General features: G+C 41.3%; 2 protein-coding genes across 5 annotated transcripts; one reads left to right on the top strand and one right to left on the bottom strand.

The window, feature by feature from the left end:
• Positions 1-152: 152 nt before the first annotated feature.
• Positions 153-18,849, top strand: LOC142085777 (claudin-15-like). Of its 4 annotated transcripts, XM_075158092.1 has the most exons (8): positions 153-749; positions 1,335-1,420; positions 4,810-4,943; positions 6,795-6,848; positions 13,618-13,782; positions 13,933-14,014; positions 16,799-16,909; positions 18,284-18,849. In XM_075158092.1, exons 3-8 carry the CDS (start codon positions 4,874-4,876, stop codon positions 18,381-18,383), a joined length of 582 nt encoding a protein of 193 aa, XP_075014193.1. In that variant the 5' UTR covers positions 153-749; positions 1,335-1,420; positions 4,810-4,873; the 3' UTR covers positions 18,384-18,849. The 4 variants fall into 4 exon arrangements, with proteins under 4 accessions (XP_075014193.1, XP_075014190.1, XP_075014194.1 ...); XM_075158089.1 differs by lacking the exons at positions 153-749; positions 1,335-1,420 and adding an exon at positions 4,134-4,233 and having other exon boundaries at positions 4,668-4,943; XM_075158093.1 differs by lacking the exons at positions 153-749; positions 1,335-1,420 and adding an exon at positions 4,139-4,233.
• DUSP28 (dual specificity phosphatase 28) lies at positions 18,390-22,046 on the bottom strand. The gene is made up of 2 exons (XM_075158094.1): positions 21,546-22,046; positions 18,390-20,613 (listed from the first exon to the last, which is right to left on the bottom strand). Exons 1-2 carry the CDS (start codon positions 21,891-21,893, stop codon positions 20,479-20,481), a joined length of 483 nt encoding a protein of 160 aa, XP_075014195.1. The 5' UTR covers positions 21,894-22,046; the 3' UTR covers positions 18,390-20,478.
• Positions 22,047-23,707: the final 1,661 nt, after the last annotated feature.

The raw sequence follows: 23,707 nt of genomic DNA on the forward strand, positions 1-23,707 counted from the left end.
ACCGGGGGGGGGGGGCATTTCCGGCAGCGCCGCCGGGTTGGATCCGCCCACGTCCTGCCCCGGCCGCCATGTCGTCTCGAGTCTGCCCCGCCATAGCGAGAGTGGCGCTGCGGGGCGCAAGTCTCCCTTGGCCGCCATGATGAGTGTGGCAGCCCTTGGCGAGCAGTGTTGGCGCCGTGTAGTAAGGGGCTTCCATGGTTTTACTGTATTCCTTTCTCCAGAAGCCTTCTGGAATAGACAGAGCCTGTCTCCTCCTAGCCTGGAGCTCAGCCTGCAGCAGCCCAGGAGGCAGGGAGGAGGCTGGGGCTGCTGTCTCAGCCTTGCCTTGCCTTGCTCCGCCGTGTGGCTCCTCACCACACCTCACCACCTCTCCTTACCTCGCCCCTCTGCCCTGCCTCACCTCGCCTCACCATCGGGCTGCACCAGCAAAGGGCTGCGTGTGGCTGACCAGGCGCAAGGCTGCTGCTCCTGCCCCACAGCCTCCTCAGGCCTCTTGACCACACTCTCCCTCGCCCGGGTCGGCGGTCCCCTTGCTGCCGCCGGGGCTCCCAGTCTCTGGCACCGTGCTCCTCTTCCTGGCGAGATCTTCATGGCAGCGGTGTGGCCGGGCGGCTCCCTGCAGGGCTGGTGAGGCGTTGCGCGGGCAGAGAGTAATAGCTGCCCAGCCGGTGCTGTACACACCGACACCCTCCTGAGATTAAATGAAAAAAGAAAATGGGTGTGTTTGCTTTGAAAATAACTTGTAATTGGTAAGTTTCAAGAAGTTCCATGCACCTTTCTGGTTATCTATTTTGCTGTGGCGATACTAATGGGACAGCCAAGCGGCGTACAGGCCAGTCATGCCTGGGCCTCCAGAGATCAGAGTGCAAATCTGCCAAAATCAAGCAGCTGAATAAACGGGTTTATCTCGGAGGTGCATGGGGAGACGAGAAGCAGCAGCCACGTGTTGCAGCAGGAAAAGTTCTGCATGGGTGTGAGGAACACACTCCACAGAAGAGGGGTTGTGCCGTCTCCAGCCTGGAGGCCATTCTGTTGTGACCTGACAAGGCTTGGGCAACCTGACCCAACAACCTTCAACCCAGTTGAAGTTGTGCTTTAGCAGGAGGTTGGCTTCAATGTGGTCCCTTGCAACCCAAATTATTCTGTAGTCCAGTGTGTGAAGAGAAAGTTAATAGTAAGATGAGAATGATCTGTATATTGTAATTACAAGTGGCTATAAGCCTGATTAGACTATTAATAAGTTACAGCAACTTCAAGAGCACAGTTACAAATCATTTGGAAGTGGAGAGGAAATGAATTAATATTGTCCCTCTTTTTTTTTTTTTTTTTAAAAGGAGTGAAAGAATTTGCCTTCTCAACTCAAGGCTAGACTGACCTGAGGAAACCTCTGTAAGGTTGTGGTGAGAGACTGCTCTAAGTGGTATAGTACTGTATTTAAATCTGCATTTTATCTCTTTCTGATTGCATTGGTGGCCATGGGTCAGTCTCAGAATTTGCTTGAACTAAGAAACGATTAGCAGGTTCAAAGCCATATATTGCTGATGTTAAAAATGTATATATACATATGTAAGTGAAACCAGTGTTGGAATCAATGGTCTGTCTCTGTTTTTCCATGTAACAAAATGAAAAAGAAGTAGAAGAGTTTTTTAATTTTCCAGTTTAGACACTTTTATCACTCGTTTTTGCTTCCAGAGACCTTATCAGGAGTGATTTGTTTGTTTAAGTGACTTAAATATTTTTCTTTGTTAACCCTTCCTGTCCTGTATTGAAACCACATATATGTTGGCTGTGCTGTTTTTAATGTTAAGGTGATCTTTTTGCTCCCCCAGGGCTTGTTTTTATCACGTGACGGTTTTTAGTTGTATATAGCCTATGTGTGCAGTTTGCGAGGGATGGTGCTCTGGGCTTTATGTTTTTATTTGGTTTTGGTTTATGGTCATTCTCCTTTGGACAGTTGCAAAACATACTTGCTATTAGTTGTGCCGTCATCTCAAATCTATAAACAGTGACAGTGTATGGCAGCTAGTACAATCAAGCCCTGAAGGATAGGGTGTACGTGGTACAGGTTGAAAGAGGAGGATGGATGTGGTGTCGGTGGAAGTAACAAGCTGTTTGCTTTTGAAAACTGCTCTTTTGCAGGTGGTTTCTGTTAGCGAACTCTTACCCTGTTCAAGCAACACATTTTGGTGGCATTACTTTTATTGTTAAAACTACAGGAGTGGTAAGAAATCAGCACCGCCATCGCATGGGGACTGCAGTCTTGTGCATGACTGGTGGCCCAGAGGGAATAAGTTAACGCCTGGCCTGTCCCATGGGTTTTGTGTGGTAGCAGCAGGGTCAGGAAGGGATGAGTGAGAGTGGCTCCTTGGGGCAGAGGAAGACAAAGAGAGGAGGAACAACAGCAGCAAAGTGGTTGCAGAGCTGTCCAGGGCTGCTGGACCTCCTTCGGCCAGGAGCCAGGGAGGTCTGGCCTGCCTCGGGGCATGTCTGAAATCACAAACAGTTTTGTTTGTTAATGTGATCCACTGGAAGGGTGTCTGTCTGCACTGATCACTGATTGCAGGGGTTAAATGCTGCCAGGGAAATATAAAGAATATAAAGAAAATGGATTTGTTTAAACAAATAAACACACACCCTCTTTTTTTTTTTTCACTGGCCCTTGTTTTACCCACTGGAGACATTCATTTCAGGAGGGGCTCTAGGGCTCTTTCTTTCTCCTGCCTTGTGCGGCCTATTGATATGTGACCCATCGCTGGGTTCCCAATCCTCACTGAGACACCAGACCCACTCCCTGGCCCCTAAGGATTCAAATACCAGCACTGCATGCTTTGCTTTCTAAGTAGTAAAAGTTTTCTTTGCATGCTTGTCTTAAGAAGATCTGGAAAATAAAACACCTTTCAGTTGGTCCATCATGCACCATGCTATCAAAGTTTATTCTTCTTGCCACTTTATATCTCCCTGTGTATTGAATTGAAATGTCACCATCTAGATTCAGACTGCACATGCACCTTTCTGTTGAGGAATACTCACCCACAGTGAGGAGCTCATGGATGTTGTATCACCTCTAACAGGTGCATTAATACGGGACAGTCGTTTTAAGGGTAGGAGAAGGACTATTACACTGGTATTTGTAGTCCTGCTATAACATGATTGAATTTGGGTCAGGGTGGAGGAAGGTTGTTATTCTGTATTTGTGAAACCTAGTTTCCAAGCTTCCTCACTTTGAAATTTACAATATTTTAAATTATTGTATTTTAACGAGAATTTTGTGTTTATAACTTTGACATATGTCCTACCGATAGTGATGGTGCAGAGCACATAGTTTTATCTTGTTTTCCTTACTGCCAGGAATGAATTGTGATTGCACGGGTCATACCTGTATAATAGGCAGAAACATTTATTTGGATTATTGGCCTGCCCATGTGGTGTGAAGTCTGCTTGAATTTGTTGCTTAATTTAATAATTTATTTCAGATATTCTCTGTTGACAGTTATGTGTGTTTTGAAGAGGTTACACAATCACTTGAGAGAGAAATGCTCCCTCCTTAATGTGTGATTAAACTTTTATAGTGGAATATACAGATTTTTAAGAGTGGAATAAACTTAATCCTTCTTTCCTTGTGCAAACAAATTCCGAGTGTTGCAGTAATTTAAAATGAATGAGGAGGCTTGAATTCTTCTTTTCTTTTCTTTTCTTTTTTTTAATGCAGAAAACTTGCATATTCCTTCACAGTGTGGGCTGCATTCTAAAACAAATCCTGTCTTCAATTGGTTGCCTGTCTTATATGGACACAGGCCTCCTTTCATGAAACAGTGTCTTGGTGACAAGTGCAACAAAAGTTTCAAGTGAAACAATCATTGTGGAAATTGTAATAATATTTTTCTGTATTGCTTTGGAGGTCTGATGATGCGTGGGCAGCTCAATGGCACTGACAAAGCAAATTATATGCCAATGGTTGCCAGGTTAATCTTTGGTACTAACGTGATTTTGTTGTAATTTTCTTATTTGAGTCATCCATTTCACTGAAACTTCTCTGTAGCAAAAAGCCATGCCTGAGCCTTTATGCAACAGTTGGGCAGAGCTTTGGCCCCAGGTCCTTGATTTTTAGAATGGGGAGAAAGGTCCTAAAGAGTACGAAACTTTCACTTGTTTGATCAAACTGGTCCTCACAAAGTGCTGACACTAGTGTCTAGCAGGAAAGTAGATGAAACAGGTTAGAAACATATCATAAACGTGAGTATCAAAATTTATTTTGTTTTAAATTTGTATTGATAGGCATTGTAATTGGGAGATGAATAATTTATTAAAGCATTTGATAGTTTTAATTTTAAAAGAATTTTAAGTTAGCAAACAAGTAAAGAACAATGAAACATGGCAAATTCAAATTAGAGAATTCCTCAGTTGGGTCCTCTGGTTTTGCTCTTTTGGTATTTTTGGTAATACATATTACCAAACATGTATGGTAATAAAAGTATTCCTAAGAAAATGCCCAGATGTAATAGAATATTTAAGTATTCCAATTATTTAATGAGATTTAGATTCCAGTTCTACAATTCCTTTATGTGATAAATTATTTTGTAGATAGGCATCTTTTTGATGTTTTCGTAAAGGTCACGCTTCTGGAAAGATAACTCCATATACTGTATATTTATAAACTCTTTCAACAGGTTTCTAAGATCAGAAATTTTGGGAGGCTTCTTTGAAAACAACTTCTGTCAGAGGAATGGCGTCGTCTTCTCTACAAATTTGTGCATTGCTGCTGGCTTCAGCAGGATTCACGATTTTACTTTTTACTACCATGTCTAACAGATGGAAAATTTCAGACACCACAACAGTGCTAGTTACTACAGACTGGATTTCTGAAGGTCTTTGGATGGACTGTGCAGTGACTGCTTTTGGATCAATACAGTGCAAGAAATTTCTCTACATGTTGAGTTCAGACAGTAAGTGCATGTGGCTTACGTATATAAAATCCAGGGATGTAGTTTTATTCCTTCTTTCTGGACAGTGTGTTAGTATGGTTGGACAGCATATACTGTGGTTGTCACAGAGGGTCTGTTATGGACAGGATTTGTCCTGTAGTGCTTGCAGACAGGTTAAAGGGCCCCAGTGACATCCATATGCTTCACCCTGCAATTCAGCTCAGTAACTGCTGTGGCTTTATTGCCATCTCTGTTGTGGTGGCATAGAGGTATGGGTGATATACAATGAATCTAAGATTCTTTTTTTTTTTTTAGTGTTTTGGAAACAGTAGTATCCTTTTACTCGGCCTAATTCTTAACTGCAAGCAGATCATAGGTCAATGAGCACTGGTGCTTGTTTGTGCTTTGGTGTGGGACAGGGCTTCATAGATATTCCAGAACAAGTTTGATGCTTTGTGCTAAATCTGTGTATTTGTTCTGGAATGTCTCAGAGGTAGCCAGCTTAAAATATGTCTGTGTGACTGATGTTTTTGTGTTTTCCGAGGTAGACCATGCTAGCAGGGTAGTTTATCTGCAGATAGAAAAAGAAGAATTGTCTTTGTAGGGACTGAAAATTATTTGTTTGGATTATTCTGGATTTTTAAAATATCTTTCTGTAAGTACCTTTTTTATGGTAAAGGACTAGGAAGGACCGACATTTTAGTTCTTTCCTCAGAAAACTGATTGTAGAACAATAACAGTATAGCCTTTGAAAACAGGTATTTTGTTAAGCTTTCTGTCTTAAACAGAACTTTGCGTTTATTCTTTTACAACTTTCAGTATTGTGCAGTCACTTTATGAGTTATATCACGGAACAATTTCTTCAAGCCTTCCCTGCTTTATAGATCCCTGATTACTGTCATTGCTGTCTGGACTCTTTCCAGCTGATTTATTCCCGATGCGCAGTGCTCAAAACTTACAAATACCATGTCTCACAGACTATGAACGCTTGCTTTTCTTGACACAGACATGGACTCCACTAAGTCAGAGCTGCCTAACTGTAAGGCAGAACTCTAAAATGTGAGAGGTTATCTCTCAAGAGTTAACTCTCAAGATTCAGCATATTTGTGGTTCTTCCTCAGGGCCCTGACTTTGGTGGCCTCATCTGCTTTCATAACGATGGTGCCAGTTTGAGAATAAGTATCAGCATCCTGTAATGAGGCCAGAATTTGTAGCCTCAAAAGGAGGCTAATCTTATCCTTCCAAGGATTTTAAAAACTCAACTCATTACGTCAGAGACAATGTCAGCTTCTCATACCGTTCTGGTACCCAGTATCAGAATGCTCCTCTCCAAGACTTCCTCTATGTAGATACCAGGATGCCTAAGTTTCATTTAGAAACTTAGATATGATTTCTGGAAATTAGAGTGATGAGAAGGGGCCAACAATCCTTCAGCTCTCGTACGTGGTAGCAAGATGGCATGGGTGCTTACGATGGTGTGGCAGCTCTGCCTTGCCTTGTGTAACAGGGAGAAACAGATGTTTCAGCCCTGTTATGGAGTCAAGCAGAGTCAATGTGGGACAGCCTCCTTTTTTTTGAATGCAGTTTCATTACACCTAACATGGAAAGAAAATATTCCCCAGGAACAGAAGAGTTCCTGGTGAACTGAAGCAGTCGTCTCCCTGGGGCTTCTCTTCCCTCCCTTCCCGTGGCCCCCATAATTGGAAGAGAAGACCCCTGGTTGGCAGGGCTTGGTGGATCACCTTCAGCTGTTCAAAGAACTGTGTGTCCCCTAAAATCAGTGCAGGGTTCCTCATGCCAACTGACGGGCAGGTCATGTGGCTGCCTGGAGAGTAATTGCTGTCTGTCACAGGGCTGTTTCTCTTTCTACAGAGCTCAGTCAGCATTCCTGGGTTTTGAAACAAATCTACAGAAGTGATCAAAAAGGTACAGCTCATGTTGATCAAACATTTAGGGGGTTAATATTTTCAATATTTTTTTCCTAACCGTATTGGCCAATCTGATTTTAAAAAATACTATTTCTGCCTGTAAACCTTTTCTCAACCATATTACATGCAAATATGCTCTGTTCTGAGAATATCAGAGGGGTTAGGAGCAATTTCTCTCTATCGTCATATATTGCTATCGTCATATATGGTCACATCTTGGCATATCAATGTTATCATTTTACTGACATCAGGAGTACAGTTTTGTAGTGAATTTTCCAGTTATTCCCATTTACTGCACTTGGTTTGCATTGCGGAGTGGTCTTGGAGTGCGCAAATTGGTTTCCTCACGGATGAAGCAAAGCAGGGAACTCACCTCCCGGAACTCACCTCCCGACTTCCAGCTGTTGATGGGTGTTCAGTTCGCCTGACCAGGTTAGAGCAAGTCTGAAGGAAAACTCCCAAGTTGTGGATGGTGTTGATGTGAAGCTATCAACACTAACTTGTTTACTCTGCTGATGCAGAGCCTCCTGCAGAGCAGCATTTGCTGTTATTTCCATCACTTACCAAACCATAGTTTACGAAATTTAGTGAAGAATAATCCTATGTTCTTCAACACCATTGAAGAGTGAGTTCGTTAAGGGAATGATTAAAATGCCTGGTGCCATATAGGAAAAACTCATGCATTCCAGGTCTGTAGTTTAATCTTTTCTGTTTATATGTGTGCTTTATGACTGCCTGTTGAAATAGCTTTCTTAATTAGGAAGAGTTTTTTTTTAAAAATGAAATTCTTAATTTTTTTTTTATCCTTGGCAGCAGTATAAAATCTGGGGACACTTGATTCAAGGTCCCAACTAAACTCAACTTTGAAAGTGCTGTCAGCAGAAGTGATTGCTGAGGTCACCAGGGTAGCACCTGTGTATGGATAAATTAATTTGAAACTTTTTGAAGGGCTTTTAATGGGATGCAGATACTCCAGTATACTGGTACAGTGTGTTCATTTTACTGTGCCATCATTTTCAAATTGCAGTGACTTAGCAGAGGGAGGGAATTCTGTAAAAGTCACCCAAGAAGATCAATTGTTACCACACACCATTTAGTTTCTCTAAAAGTTTGCAAGTACAGAGCTGCACAGGATCACACTGGCTGTGCTGCCAAATCTGTTCTTATTTAAATCAATGGCAATGATCCTCTTGGCTGCCCAGGGAGCAAAAATGTCACAGAGGCACTGTAGTATCCTTTTGCAGCGGAGCCTACCAACCTACAGCATCAGCTCAAAGTGACCAGTGAATTTTTAAAAAAAAAGAACCCCAGATATCTGTTATGGGCAAGTTGTGACTTTATCAATGGCTAATCCTTCTGGTAGTCTTTATGTAAATGCCGTGAACCTGTTACCATGTTGCGTCATAGCAGGATTATTTTATGAAGAAACTCTGACTCCATTTCCTGGAGATAAGAGCAGGTTATGACTGCAAGAGATGGTTAACCCCGTTTGGATACTCAAGCAGTTTACAGTATTAACATTAGTGGGTGATGTGAATTGAGTCTATGATTTTGTCTAGTCAAGAGCAAAAGCAAGTAAACATACTTCTACTTCGCCTAGAATAGATTTTTTTTTAATACTAAGATATTCTGACAAATGCAATCAGCTGATATGTACTATTTTTCATATAGCTGTTTTCCTTCATCATTTTATTCCTTTTGAGGTAGATCTGTCACACTGGCTCATTCATTCCCTTATATTTCATTTCTGTGAAACATACATTATTACAATTGTATTCCAGTGTAAGTGGGACTATTTTTAAGACTGTTTAACTGTAGATCAATAGGCTGTAAAATATTAATGGAAACCACTCATCCACAGACTTAACCTTTCTGAAAGAAGCTGGCAGTACAGTTGCTATGGATTACTTATGACCATAACTCCGAAAAATGTGCTAAATTTTCTAGGAACAGAATAAAATTCCTGTTCTCAAGCTTTTATATGCTTGAGTCATCAAGAAAATAACACAGTAAAACTTTTTGATTTCAGATCAATAATAAAATTAGAAATCTTGTGTAAACCCTAGTTGACTTCAGAGGAGAGACAGAAATAAAATATTTGCCAATATTATCACTCTTACAAGATATTTTGTAGGAATACTGACTGGACTTTCTAGGCTGAGACTAAGAATAGGCTCATTTTGTCACTTCCCATTAGAAAAAGAATTAATATTGTAATTTTTTTTTAAATGTTAATATCTTTATCATGAACTGCTCCCACTTCTTATTGTCATGGACTCTTAAGCCTTATCTCTGGGGTAGAGCAAAGAGCAAAGGTAGCCTCATTTTGGAGTGAAACCCAGAGATAAAACAGCAAGGAGGCTTCTGAAAGGCTTCACTTGATTGTAATCTAATTATAGGGATATTTAACTGTTACTACGCACAAGCATGACTGCTGCGTTGGAAATTGTTGGGTTTTTTTTGTGCTTGGGTGGGTGGGCAATTATTGGAGCTACTTTGCCGAATAATTACTGGAAAGTCTCCACTGTACATGGTAGTGTGATCACAACGTCTACGTTGTTTGAAAACCTATGGAGGAGCTGTGCAGAAGACAGCACTGGAGTATCCAACTGCAGAGAATTTGACTCCATGCTTGCACTGCCTGGTATGTGACTTTGCGCAGTCTTGTTTATATTGCTTAAAATTTTTTTGGAAAATAGTAGTAAGGCTTTTGTTTTAGTCATCTGGTAGTACTGGAAAATAACTGGCCAAGAAGGACTTTGTGGGTTGAAGTAATAAAAATCTTTTAAGCAGCAGAATGTGTCAAGCACATTAGGAAAGGCTATAAAATAAGGCAAATGAAATCGTTTGATCAAGCATTTATTTTAATAGGCATTTTAAATATGGTGTAATCTCTTTTCTAGCATCTTGTGGGAGGAATTAGAGGAAGACATTTTTTAACACATCTTGTGACTGTTCCATGTTTATTTGGAATTATTGTATAGGCCTTCTTTTGTAATACTTAATAGCCAATGTACTGTCGCTGGAATTTTTTCATATAATAGATAAGAAATACTATTTATAGCTAAGAAGTGGTAGTGATTTTTGTGTGTTGAGACTGAAAATCGTAGATAATGCAAGAAATATAATGAGTATGTGTTATACATATTATAACCTTATATTTTAAGTTATACAATGAGTATATGTTATAAACTAATATACTTGTCAGGACTTGTTAACTAATGTCTTGTTGGATGTCGTTCTGAGTATCAGGAAATTTAGGTCTGCGGGCTCCTGCACTCTATATCAGTCTTCAGCAGAATTGTGGATTGTCTTCAAATGCTCAACTAAGACACTATTGTGTGGATAGTAAGCACATTTATAGACAGTAAAGCTAGTTTTTATTAATCTTGAATAATTCAGTGTATAGATTCTTATCCCAGAATAAAAATGCCTTCCTACTTAGTTGAATCTACACTAGGAGATGGCTAAACTAAATAGGTAGGAGGATACTCTTAATCTGAAGAATGTGTAATATAGGATTAGTGGGAATGAGGTATTAAATTCACTTTCTCACTTTGAAATAAACTGACATTGTTGAGCAGCTCTGACACTAGCATAGCAATTCTCTGAAACTGTCTGTGTCCAGTATTTAGGGAGTAATCTGTTCTTTTCATCTTTCAGTGTTATCTAACAATTGGTTTTAAAATGCCTGTGTGTATTAAATCACCCTATTTAAACTTCTTAGACTCAGCAATAGCAGGATCATTTCCAGCGGACGTTATCCTCTGCAGAGTGCTTATGTGAGTGTGCATTTGGTTCATGTACAAACCACTTCAAGGGTTAGTTCATAACTTACTGCCACTGACTCTAGGCAGCATCTTGTCATTGATGTATTTACATGTGGGTTGCCTCTGAGGGTGTCACAGAGCTCCTGTGTGTGCAGATGTGGGCAATGGGTCCATCTTGGAGCTGCTGAGAAAAGTGGGTTTTAAAGAAATTGGGGGCGGGGGAAAGAGCATCATGAGTAGATGTGCTAAAGCGAAAGAGAAAGGAAGGAAAGCAACGACAAGGCTCCTGGAAAATTGCAGATAACAACATGGAGTCAGTAGGAAGGAAAAAAATGGGGCCAGACAGAAAATAGATGAGTCAGGCTCTGAAAGTGAATTTGTGAAGATTAAATATGATCTATTGAAGAGGAGATTGGTTATGCTGTTGAGGAGATGGCAGTATATTTGAGGGGTAGAGGCTGGGGGAAAGGGAAGGGAAAAGCATCTTGCAGAATTGTAGAGAAAAAAAGGTTTTAGAAAGGAGAACTGAAAAAGAAACAAGTTAGAAGACACTGAATTGTAGAAAAAGTCGAGAGGACAGTTGGGCAAACCAGGAAAGAGGAAGAAGGTGGGGTTGGTAGCAATGAGGGCTGAGCAAACAGTGGGACCTCCAAGAAATGTCTGTAGCACTTGCAGATATGAGCCAAGGCAGACTAAAAATTATCATAGTCAGTTTAGGTGTGTTTCAAATTGCTGTTTAGAAACTTAGCTGAAACTGCTGCAGCAGAAGATGCCAGGCATTGGGGGAAGGGGAAACAAAACAAAAAACAAAAGTGTCTTTGTTACCTCTCACCAGAAGGACCATAAAAATTTTCTGTGAAGGTTTCCTTATTGGCAACTGAGCTATGTGGTATACCTGTGGTTTTTGTTTTGTGCATGGGAAATATCAGACTTGGTTCTTTTAAACAGATTTAAAGCTTTTGAATTCAGCAAGCCATTAGCCCAAATCACAAATGTTTGAAGTGAGGACCTTTTTAAATGCAATATTGCATAAGATTGAAGCCATGATTGGCTACTATGTATAGCTAGCATTATCTATCTAATCACAACTAGATCAAACATTTGATATAAAACAATTAGTTAGCTGTCAAATGCTTTTTATACTCTTTTTTTTCTTCTTTTTAAGGTTCCGTAGGTGTTTCTTCCAGTGACAGGATTTTGGGATAATTTCTTACAATTAGTATTGACTGCTACAATGAACTGACTTTGTATCTTGTTCAATAAACTCATTTTTAAGATGAAGACAACAAAAAATTGAGCTTTCTGGACTGTGAAGTAAGCTCCTCAGTTAAGGCTGTTGAGGTTATCATATTGTGGTACAAAGAGGATATGGTATGAAATCTCTTCTGCTAAAATAATACAGCCATTGGCTTGCAAGCAGTTAGCCTGAGGGTATGCTTGTGTGTTCTGGAAAGATATGGGGAGTCCCATCTAATACTGCAGGAGTCCCAAAGTCCTGAAATGTAAGTTGTTGGATCCCTGCTGTGGGTAATTCCTGCTGCCATGGTGTAAGATGCCAAACTAGAAAGCAGCGTTGGAGTTGAGTGCTTGTCCTAACAGTATCTTCTGCAGGCAAAAACCTTGAACTGTTAATGGTAGTTTGAGGGGTCTTTCCACTTTTATTACTGTCTGTATTTTTTTCCCTGGAAATTTTAAAATTAGTGCTTAATGAAACGTTAATTCCTCAAATGATGTTATCCTTTAATTCTGTGTATTTAGCTCATGACTGCTTATTACTTTCTTTGGTAACTCTCAAGCTTGCAGGACCCATATTCTTAAGCTAGATAAAGCTATACAGCCTGCTGAATCTGAGTGTGAATCTATCACTTCACCTCCTGTTTCTGTGCCTGATTTTTGTTGTCTGGAGAGTTAGGGGCTCACTCCACTACAGAGCTAGAGAGCAGGTTACCATGGAGGACATGGAGGTGATCAGGAAGCAAGAGCCTGATTGCTAGCATCAATGATGCAACTGTCCAGATGCAGTCCAGTTCAGACCCTTTTGATATGTGGTTAGAATCATAGAATCATTTAGGTTAGAAAAGACCTTTAAGATCATCGAGTCCAATAAAGTTAGCAGCCAAGACCTGCCAGTTTGGTGACATTTGGCATGTTTATCTCGTAACAAAGGTGCCAAAGTGCCATTTGACCTGGAACTTGCCAAATCCAGGGTGCCATTTTAAAGGAGCCCAAAATCCCCATCTGACCTTCCTTCTTAGCCTGGTTAATAATCTGGTCCCGGTTTTTGTGCAATTGATATACCTAAATGTGAAGTCCAGGAGCTTAAGTGATGCAGAATCATCAGCATATCAGATTCCCTAACATGCCCACACCAGCTGTAACCTCTCTGCGGGAGTTTGTCTTAGGGAGGAAGAGTGCTGCAGCTCTCAGATCCACTTGTCCCCAAGTCAGAGTTTAAAGTGCACTGCTAAATCGAGCACTTTCTTTCCCATCTCTCACTGGAAGTGGCAAAGCCAGGACATTTTTCCAATTCCTCTGTAGTGCCAGAGCCCCGCACACCTTGGCTAGGACCTGGAGTTCAGAGGTGTCCTGTGCGCTCAGCTGTATAGGTGCAAAGAAGTCACCAGGACTTGTGAGTAGGAGACTTATTTTGGCTCCTGTAAATGACCATATATACCACTACGCATTTTCACAGGACTTAAAGATGTAAGCTGTGAAGGGCTTGCTATAATTTTTCAGGGTTTACTAAAGCCCCAAGAGGATTTACTGAGCTTATAAAGTGTAAGCGTAGTTCAACTCTGAAATCTGATTGACTTCAAGGCTAAACACCCTCAGGTTTTGATGCTTCTCTGAACCAAGTAACAAAGTTGGACAAGATTCACTCCTTACTGCTCCTGTTAATTTTGTCACTCCCTCTAATCACTTTTATTTTTTCAGCACAAGATTAATTTAATTTCTGTATAGATCCTGATCTGTTTTCTCGTTTTCTGCCTTACTCAGCTCATATTCAGGCATGCCGTGCCTTGATGATTGCTTCCATCCTTTTGGGATTCATAGCTACGGTACTGTCGCTGCTTGGTTTGAAGTGCACAAACGTTGGGTTGAGCGATGAAGATGGAAAAATGAAGTTTGTTGTCACTGGAGGATTTCTCTTTATTTTAGGAGGTAATATTGAGGCTGAAAAGAGAATGCTATCAATACTTTGTATTGCTTTCACAGCTAGACTAAATGAAATGAACACTTGTTCTTGGTTTAAAGTTCTTACTGCCATTAAAGGAATCATTTACCTATGTGCTTTTTAAACTTTTCTGGTAGGTCTCTGCTCCATGGTGGCTGTTTCTTGGTATGCTGCGATGGTTACTGCTCAATTTTTTGACCAGTTATACGCCGGAACCAAGTAAGTTAATAGATCCATCATACCAAACTCCATCATGTGTTACAAACAGTTGCACTAACCTCAGCTGCTCCAGAGTTTCAGAACCTGGATGGATCCCATTATCCAGTCCTACAGGAGGAAAAATTTGTCTTCAGGGAATCTTTTCACCTCAGAGATGCTGGTGGGAAGGGAGCAGAGTTCTTTTCTGGAAGGTTTAGTGAATGTGTAGGGAATATCAACCCCGCATCTGAGGGATTTCTGTACTACTTTTTACATTTTCTTGTGAGACTCGATGAAGTGCACATCTCAATGCTATGAAGAAGAAAAGGTAAAAGTCTTAAGTTTCTTTGGCATCTAGACCAAAAGAGATACAAAATTCTAGCTATGGCTAGAATACGATGCCTCAGATGTACAAGCAAATAAAAAAACGTAGAGAAACCAGCTTGAACTGTGTACTAATGACCTGCAGATAGCTGAGAAACGTCATTGAAGTGTGCTGCTCGTCTTAAAGAAGTAAAAAAATATTTTTCACTATATATTAACAGCTCAACATTTGTTTGCCTTATGAATTAAAATGAGGCAAAGTTTGTGGGAGTATAAGCTCATACAGTTGCACACAAACAAGTTTTGAGGTATAAAAGCCCTTATTCTTGTCTGATATAAAAGCAACAGTCTTCAAATCCAAATGCCCACTTATGGCACCTTATCTAGGTCAATAGGTTTAACAATGAGGAACAAGGGTGGAGGTTACTAGGCCTCTCCTTCAGAGATGGGGAAAAAGGGAGAGGGAAACATAATATGCTGTCTGTGGAACATGAGAGAGCTGGTTTGGGGAAAAGGGGACATTTATAATTTGCCAGTACCTCTACCGAGTATATAATTTTTAGATCAGTAAACTATAAATCTTTAGTTGCTAGGATCATATTTGAAGTGTTTTGTAAGTTTCTTCCTGAAAATCAGTTCAGGGAAGTCAGAGGTGAAGCGCTTTGTTGTGAATCAAAGTACTTTAAGCAATTGCTTTGGATGTTTGTCAGTTTTCCTTGTGTTTTCAAACAAGCGCTTACAAAGAAATTGCACTTATGAATACTTTTTGTTGTTTTATATCCCCTTGAGAGAATTATATGAAGGGTAATAAATACGTTAGAGGACCGAAACAACTGTTGATAAGGAATTTCAGTTAGTGGGATAGTTAGCAAGTTTTATAATTACCTGGTATAGCTTTGGGGCTTCAACATCAATGCGTGTTAATCAGTTACCAGATTGTTTGCATTCAACAGCTAAAGAAATCTTTATTGTAATATCTAAACTTCAGGTTTAAGACTATCGATTCACTAAGCAGTTCCCAGTGAATTAACTTTGATCATTGGTAAAGCCAGACATGCTCTTGAGGAAGTTTGTGCTCCTTGGACTCTGTGAGACAGGTTTAAATTCAATTGCAGCCCAGTATTGATCTTCACTCTTAAGAGACTGGCAAATCTGGTTTTTCAGATTGCATTTTTTTTGGCCTCATTTCAGCAAATTAGTAAAGTTAACCTCTACTAATTTTCAGAGGAATTTCTCATAGAGCTGTGAAGGCAGCCTGAGTTCTTCAGCAGATCCCTCCTATATACTTTCCTTTGGTATGACATCTACATCATTCCTGTCTATAGGTGACTAGTGAGCAGAGACGATTGCATGCACTGGTCAGCACTCTCTGATTGTTCCTTAGTATTCCTCCAGCAACTTGCACTCCTGTTTTTTTGCGATAATGATTGTCTCCTTGCTCTGTGTTTGGAAGGCGCCTGAAACAGTGGAGATCTTGCGGCTCCACTGCGCAATGGGAACACAGAGAGCAGTCAACCTGTGTAAACTTCTGAAACCTTCCCGTTAGCAATTAATTCTGGAGTCAGAAACTTTGACATTTTTAAATAATGATTTTGTGTTTACAAGTGGAAAGAAAACACACATATCTGGTTTCAGTATACCTTCTACGCAGTCCATGACACTTATTTTGCTCTTGTATTAGTTATCTCAGACCACAGAGGTACAGCCGTATTGTGGATATAGTCTTTATCCCAATATAAAAACTTGTTTGCCTGTTTTTGCGAAACTCTTCCAGACTTTCCCAGGCTCAATTGTGTCTAGTCTTTGGGTCAAATTCGTTATCCGTGAATTTCTTGGACTGGACTAGGGGGTTTCCTGAAGGGTATAGTTTTGTACAGTATAATGGAGAACTATTCTTTTTCAACCTGGGACTATTCATAAATGTATTTCAGCCATATAACCACAGAGAGTGCTGAATATTCTTTAGGATACGTAAGTTTGAAAACTAGCCCTATACAAATAGCTACTTGTAGGTGATCCAGCGTCATGTCTGTAGAAAACTGATTTCTATGGTTAGCCTTTTCTCATGACACAGACAGTAAGGTCCGAATCATTCAGTTTCACAAAATGACTTCAGTGGCGCAGCCAATACAAGAGCAAAATAAGTGTTGTGGACTGCACAGAAGGTATGTTATTATCATTTATTATCAACAATTTATTGAATATATGCAAGTATTTATTGCTAATTATGTTGCTCAGTACTTTCTGTACTGTCACTAATTTGGCAGAGCACTTAAATATACATGTAAGAGTTTTACTGAACAGACACAAAGCCAGATCTGTTCTCCTCTGTTATCTGTTAAACTGTTAAATCAGTTAGCTGATTTCTAGACAGACTAGAATTTGTCTGTTTGCATGATTTGTGCACCTTATGGCTCAGTCTAAAATAATGGCTTTGTGATCCTGTTATATGCTGTTTCCATAAAATCTTTCATGTTTCAGGTATGAACTAGGAGATGCTCTGTACTTAGGCTGGGCTGGATCTGTTCTTTATACGCTTGGTGGGATCTTATTGACCTGTTCATGCAAAGGGAAGAAAAAACAGCATTACAGGTAATCTTGGATTTGTCAGTTGAAATAGTAGCTGTCAATTATATACCATTTTCTATCTGCATACTACTCTCTCTCCCTCACCGCCTGGTATAAATCTGTAGCTATATAAAGTACAAACAGGAAATTGTACCTATTAATTCAGTGGTATGGCATGTCACAGACTTGTGATGGCGGGGGATGCTGTACCAAATACTTGTACCTCCCAGATAGTGTACTGTACTTGTTGATACTTTGCCATCAGTGGTCACCTATAACTAGTATTTGATAATTCTGGGTACTGCTGATGGATCAAAGATATACATGATGAAAATGTGCAGTGAAAGAGCAAACTATCTATTGCCAAAATAAAAGTATATCAAAGAATATAGTGTATTATAGTCAAGTTTTTCTGCAATACTCACTACTATTAAAATATTCAAATGCCATTTAATTTGCAGAAAGTGTAATGGCATTTCGCTCCCAAAACATATCCAGTTGATCATTAGACGCATATGATTTTTTTATTGTTCCTTATGGAAATGTCTTGTTGCGCATCAAATCAAAAAAGTCGAGATTCCTGGCCTCAATATTTAACCTTTCCTGGATTTTTTTTTTCAATCTTAAATTATTCACACATACAGAAGGTCCCTTTCTGAAGGAGAGGGATGAAATTGTCAGAAATAGCAGAGGTCCATGACTGCCCAGAAGAACCCAGATGGCTTGAACTGGCTAAGCCTGAGAAGATGATAATATGGAAGGAAGAAGCATGCTCACTGTTGCTGTATTTAATCTTAGAAAAGTTGTGTCAAAACACCTAATAAGTGAGAGTGTTCCTCTGATACTCCATTGCCTAATCTGAAACCATTTAAGTTTTATGATAATATTTCATCAGCCACATTGGACTTTAGATCTCGCTCACCATACTTTGATACAAAATCCCAAATATCCTGAAATGTCTTGAAAATCAGGTAAAACTGATGTATGAAATAGAAGTGCAACACAACTAATGACAGCTGAAGGGGTTGGCTGAAGATACTTCTGTTTTCCTTTCTCATCATCTTGATTCCTATCAAAAACTGCGGCTTGCACAAAGGCATTAAGGTGTAGGTTCTCTTCTGCTTTAGGGACTTGACTAAAATGCCCGCGTGAGTTAGGAATCCAGAGTGTGTTCCTGGTTAAGAGAGATATGGCTGTGCTGCCTGTCAAAGAGCCCATCTCTTTCCCCTTAATTACAAGACTGATGAGACCAATAGGCCTCTAATTTCTGCACCTTTGTGAAGTGTGTGCTATCAGTGGGTTGGGTACAGACCTAAATGAGTAACTTTCTAAGTATCTGAAACTCTGGACGTGTGTGTAATACCTATTATTTTGTATCTTTTTTTTCTTAATTTACAGTTGCAACAAATACGCATATTCAGCAGGCCAGGCAGCTCATCAGCAGCGCATTTACACCAAAAACTCTGAGACAGTCATAAGCAACAAGGAGTATGTCTAAACTTACCTTTTACATCACTTGTAATGTTAGTAGGTTATGAACTGAAATAAAGAAGTGAACTACTTCCAGGGTTCCGGTTCCAAGTTGCAATCTTTCATCTTAATTTGGAGCAGTACAAGGAGGAGGTATGGTTTTCAATGTAAATAGGAATGGTTTTCCAGGAATGGTTTTCAAATATAAATAGGTTTCTACAGAAAACGCTGTGATGTGAAATCCTGCAGCCTGAAGGTTTTCGGCGTGCTGAGAAGCCTGGTAAAATTTAACCACAGAGTGGGGTGTATCCTGACAATCAAGAGCAACTGTTTCTATTTCAGCTGACTCAAAAATGTGGAACTGATATGCTGTAGCTGACTGCAAGTTAATACGCCTCACAGTTAGAAATGTATTGTGTTTTCATTAATGTTTAGCTTCCTACTTTTGTTTAGCAGCTTTAGCTTTTGACAGGAAATAAACTTTATTCCACAGACTGACTGAAACAGATTTTTTGATGAGTGGTATCCTGGCCATTAATAAGGACATAGTCTATATACTGTGAGCTTGAAGTCTCATGTTATACTGAAATTCTTATTATCTATGATAGTCAAGATTTATAAAAGTTACAAAAAAATTCCCTAACAACTACTCATCTCCAAATCTGCAGATGTGCAAAAAATTTCATATTGATTGTAATGCAGATACCAAACATAAACGATACAGAATGAACCAAACACAGCTGGGAGTGGAGAAAGCATCTGGTGCAAAAATGCCTTGTGATAACTAAGAAGATGATAGCCCCAATTTTTTATTTTTATTTCTATATTTTCAGCCTTTAAAATAATCCTACTTTAACTTTGAGCAATCTGTAACTTTGGGAACTTCTACTGCATGTGAATTGTCTCATTCATGTAGTTCCTCAGTGGCTTTATTCTCCGTCATTGTTCCATCATTAGAATTTCTGCCTTAAACTACTCCACTGCTGGGAGCATATGTTTGCCTTGTGTGAGCACTTACTTACACAGATGACGATGAGCTAACTTTTTACTTCATATTGATGCTTTGAGCAACGTGGAATGGAATTTCACACTGCAGGTTCACAGGTTTCATAACTTGTCCCTTTTAAATTACAAATGTATTAATTTGTTCGACAGTTCGACAAAATACATCGGTGTTTCTACTTTTAACGTCTTATGATAAACATAATTGTAATCTGATTTAGAAGCTTTGTGCAGCTTCCTTAATATCCCAATAGATAATTCCACAGGGCAACCTGCATGGAATTTCTTAGCAGAAATGATTTAGCCATGTTGCTTGCATACAAATACAGCTGACTTGTAAACTGACACATTAAGGCATGAATTGGGCACTGATGGATCTTGCTAGGCTTAGTAAGGAGAGTTAAAAGGAGTGAGGATTACTTTTAGATTGCCACTGTCATCTTTCTCCCTCCACTGTCAACTACTCTTTTAAAAATCATCCCTTTGGTATTTTGGAGAATAATTTCAAAAGCCTAAAAGGCACTTAACTTGCATGATGAGAGCTGAACTCCTTACTATCGTCTATATATTCTGTCCTCTGGATTTTTAGGTAATTTTGTGATGGTATTTTGATCTACTTGAATGTAAGGAAAATGCAGAGCTCAAGCAGTGACTAAGCAGTTCCACTGTTGGTTTCCTACCAAAGGTTGCGTCAGCTCATGAACATAAATTATGATCCAGTAGGGGAGCGACAAATTCAGAACTTCCTTGGTCTGGCATCAGGTCTTCTAGTGAAGTCACTGGGAAGTTTAATTAAAAACCAAGAGTAAAATCCCTATGTAGTAACTCAGTCATTCATTCAATACATTGTTATTGTATTCAGCGTCATTCAGGGGAAAATAAACGCCGAAGATACCATGCCTTTCACTGGTTTGTTTACAGTCCTTCCAACCATTGTCTGTTTCTGCTGTTTCTCCCTGCTTATCTGCCCCTTTCCCATGCACCTTCAATGGTAACGCTCTGAATGAATTTGATGAACCATCAACTCAGATTGGGGAGTAAGGCATTTTATGTATAGGTGATATATGAAGTGTTTTTTTTTTTAAATCTGTAGCAAGCCACTTAACTCTCTTTAAAACATCTTAAAAATTGCTATTTTTAACTCCTTTGCTCAGCAGATCAGACTGCTTTGGTATCTGCAAATCTTCTTCGTATCTCTGCAGCTGAGACCAAAATCCTGCATTGGGTTCTGCTACTGGTCTGGCAGTCTTCACAGTCTAGGAAAAAAGAGAGACATTGTAGAAGCAAGGGAAGGTATTGTGGAAACGGATTTCTTCCTCTTAGACTTTTGAGAATATTAACTTTGGTTTTGATTTTGCTGTGGAATAATAAAGAGATGATACTTTGGTGAGCTGACCTCATTCTGTGCTTGCTAAGACCTCCTGGCATATGGTCCATGTGGCAGAATAGATTCATGGGTGAGACATGAAAAGGAGCTGTTGAATTTGCTGGAAATGTGAATGTTTCACAAGTGGTGACACCGCTCATCTTTAAGACAGAGTGAAACCTGGTCATCTCTCTGCACGCCTCTGTCTAGTACTGAGTGAAACAGTTGGCTAAAATAGAGACTTTAATGATGCACCTACCAAACGGGTGAAGATTAAAAGACCGTAGTGCATGAGTCACATGTATTGGACAGGCTTCCTAATAAAGTTGAGATGCTATTACTCGTAGCTAGCTAGTCCCTAGCTCTTTAGCAGGCCTAACAGATGATGTTTCTTTGCTGTGTTGAGCTGTCACTTAGGCGATAAGAGCAAATCCTGCAAAACAACTTCTGCATGTCCTTGCTTCCTTTTCACTCATTTGCTTTATGTCTCTGTCTCTAACTTCACTTATCATGAATAAGCAAACAATAGGGAAAACGTTCACAAAACAACCAACTTTGCGTATTTTGCTACCAGTGCTTAAAGCCTATTTGCATTTGTAATTGTATTTGTCCCAGAAACCTCACGTTGAAAGCTTATTTGTCCAAGTGGGGGGTGAAAAAATTTACAGTGGAATTTTATTCAAGTATTGAATATCTATAAAACTGCTAATAAACAGGCGAGAGCACCAAAATAATTCTATGGGAAATCATCATTATTCATTACAAGTATTGCATTTCTTACCCAAAAGATGTCTAAATTAAGTTTGGGTGTAAGTACAATACCTCAAAGGCATCCTTGAGTGGGAGGTTTCGGTGTCTCATCAGATAAGCAGTGCAAATGGCAGCTGATCGGCTGCGGCCATTTTTACAGTAAACTAAGCACTTCCCACCGCTCTTCACAGTCTCTTCTATAGCGTCACTGCACTCTTCAAAATACCCATACAGGTCTTCAGCCGGATCATCGAACACAGGTACGCGTATGCCCCGGACCTGCTGGAGGCCGGGGAACGGCTGCTGCCTGGTGACGTTAACGCAGAAGGTGACTCCCTCTCGCGTGAGCAGGTCCTCGTTGCAGGCTGCCCTGGCGTTGCTGATGAGCAGCGAGGCGGTGACCTTGCAGAGCTGGAGCATCGGCGGCCAAGGTCGCAGCGTCACCAGCACCACTGCCCTGCTGCAGAGCTCCCAGATTGCCTCCTCCGCACAGCATTCGAGCTGCAGCACAGCCTTGGTGCGGCGGGACGCTGGGGCTCGGGTGTGGGTTGCTTCCCCCAGCAATGTATGGGCTGCGCTGGGCCGTGCTATATTTATCCCCTCTGAACAGTCTCAGACGTAAAGGCTTCAGGCAGGTCCTAGTGCCTGCTGGATCCTGAGAGTCGCATTTAAACAGCTAAAGGCAATTTCAGAGCCCACAGATCAGTTGTAAAACAATTTTGGATTTGTACAGTCCCTATCCCTATAGCAGCTTCTCACAAGAAGCTAAAACCTCGTCTTCCTCACAGGAAGGCTACTGCTCGGTGTAATACTGGTGCAATGACGCAATATTGATCTGATCACCTCCAGCTCGTCTGCCCCTCACCTACAACAAAAGTGTCTTTTGAGAGCCCAGAAAATGATTCACTCGGCCAGCCAGATACGGTAGCGCTAATCTTTCTGGACTTCAGTAAAACTGGTGTGGTGCCAGGGCAGAGAGTACCTTACGCATAAGTGCGCGGCCATGCGTTCCGGGTGGGAGGGGATGGGGCCAAGGACCCGGCCATGGGAACGCCACATCAGCCAGTGCCAGGCGGGTGCTGCAGGGCTGGACGCGGGTAACAGCCACTTCCTTGTGGATTAAGCATGTGGCTGAGCTGCTTGAACACTTTTCTTTTTGGCCACGATGCAAAAAGGAGCCTGTGACCGGTATTTGCTGCTTGCGGCACAAGGATGAACCTGGACTATCACAGCAGCAGGGCATGGACTAACAGGACCAGTGTGAAATGCAATGCCAGCCAGTAAGGAATCAGCCGTGAGAGATGGGGATGAGCTTTTCTTCCGTCATGGAGGGAGGGGAAGCCAACCTGCGCACACCTGCCATCAACTTGCGTCAGTAACAGCCTGCCAGAGAGGTGCCGGCTCTGGGGCCAAGGGAGATGGCTCCCTAGCATGGGCGCAAGAGCATGGCGTCCCCTCCTGCCATTCGACACACGCCTCAGCTGCCCGCGGGCTCGTTCCTCTGCCCTGTCGCTTCCTTTGCCCAGGTCTCAGGGCATTTGGCTGGAGAAAGGCTCTGCCGGCCCGAGGAGGCACAGTCAGGCTGGGTTCCTGGAGTCTGAAAGGAGAAAGCTCAGCCGGAGAGCACTGCCCGGACGCTGTCCGCCCCGGCCGTGTGGGGAAGGCCTCTGGATTCTCCTGCAGCCACAATTTCTGGGATTTTTGGGCCCTCCCTGGCACTGGCGTTCACCCAGCTCAGCATTTCCGTGGCATACCCTTATAAGGAGCCTTTCTGCAATCACCACCGGGGATTTTCCTCATCAGATGGGCATGCGTCAATTCCCCGCACTGTGGAAAGGAGCCAGCTGCTGCGTCGCCGTCCTCCTCCCACCTGGGAGGTGGCAGAGGTTCTTCTTTCTTTTGCCTGCCTTCATCAGTGGGCTTCCTTGGGCCCTTGCAGGGGTCCCTGGGCGGTGGTTTTTGGACACGCTCCAGTTCAAACCTGGGTGCAAGAAGACATCAGCGTGATCCAAGGCACCACAGCCCCTTTGCAGCACGCAGAACTCATCGGAGCCATTGTGGCCATGCTGTGAAGGCCATCGGTTTCCAAAGCAGAGCACACTGTGCCTGAGGATGCCAGGAAACATCATTACTCAGCAGAGCAGCCCAGGCCATGGTAGAAAGACAGTGTTACTTGAATTCCTCTGCGTGGCCATGAGGCCTGCCTAATGGCATGACTGCATGCCAGGGACACA

The sequence above is a fragment of the Calonectris borealis genome, chromosome 9 (assembly GCF_964195595.1).
Source record: "Calonectris borealis chromosome 9, bCalBor7.hap1.2, whole genome shotgun sequence".
NCBI classification, from domain to species: domain Eukaryota; kingdom Metazoa; phylum Chordata; class Aves; order Procellariiformes; family Procellariidae; genus Calonectris; species Calonectris borealis.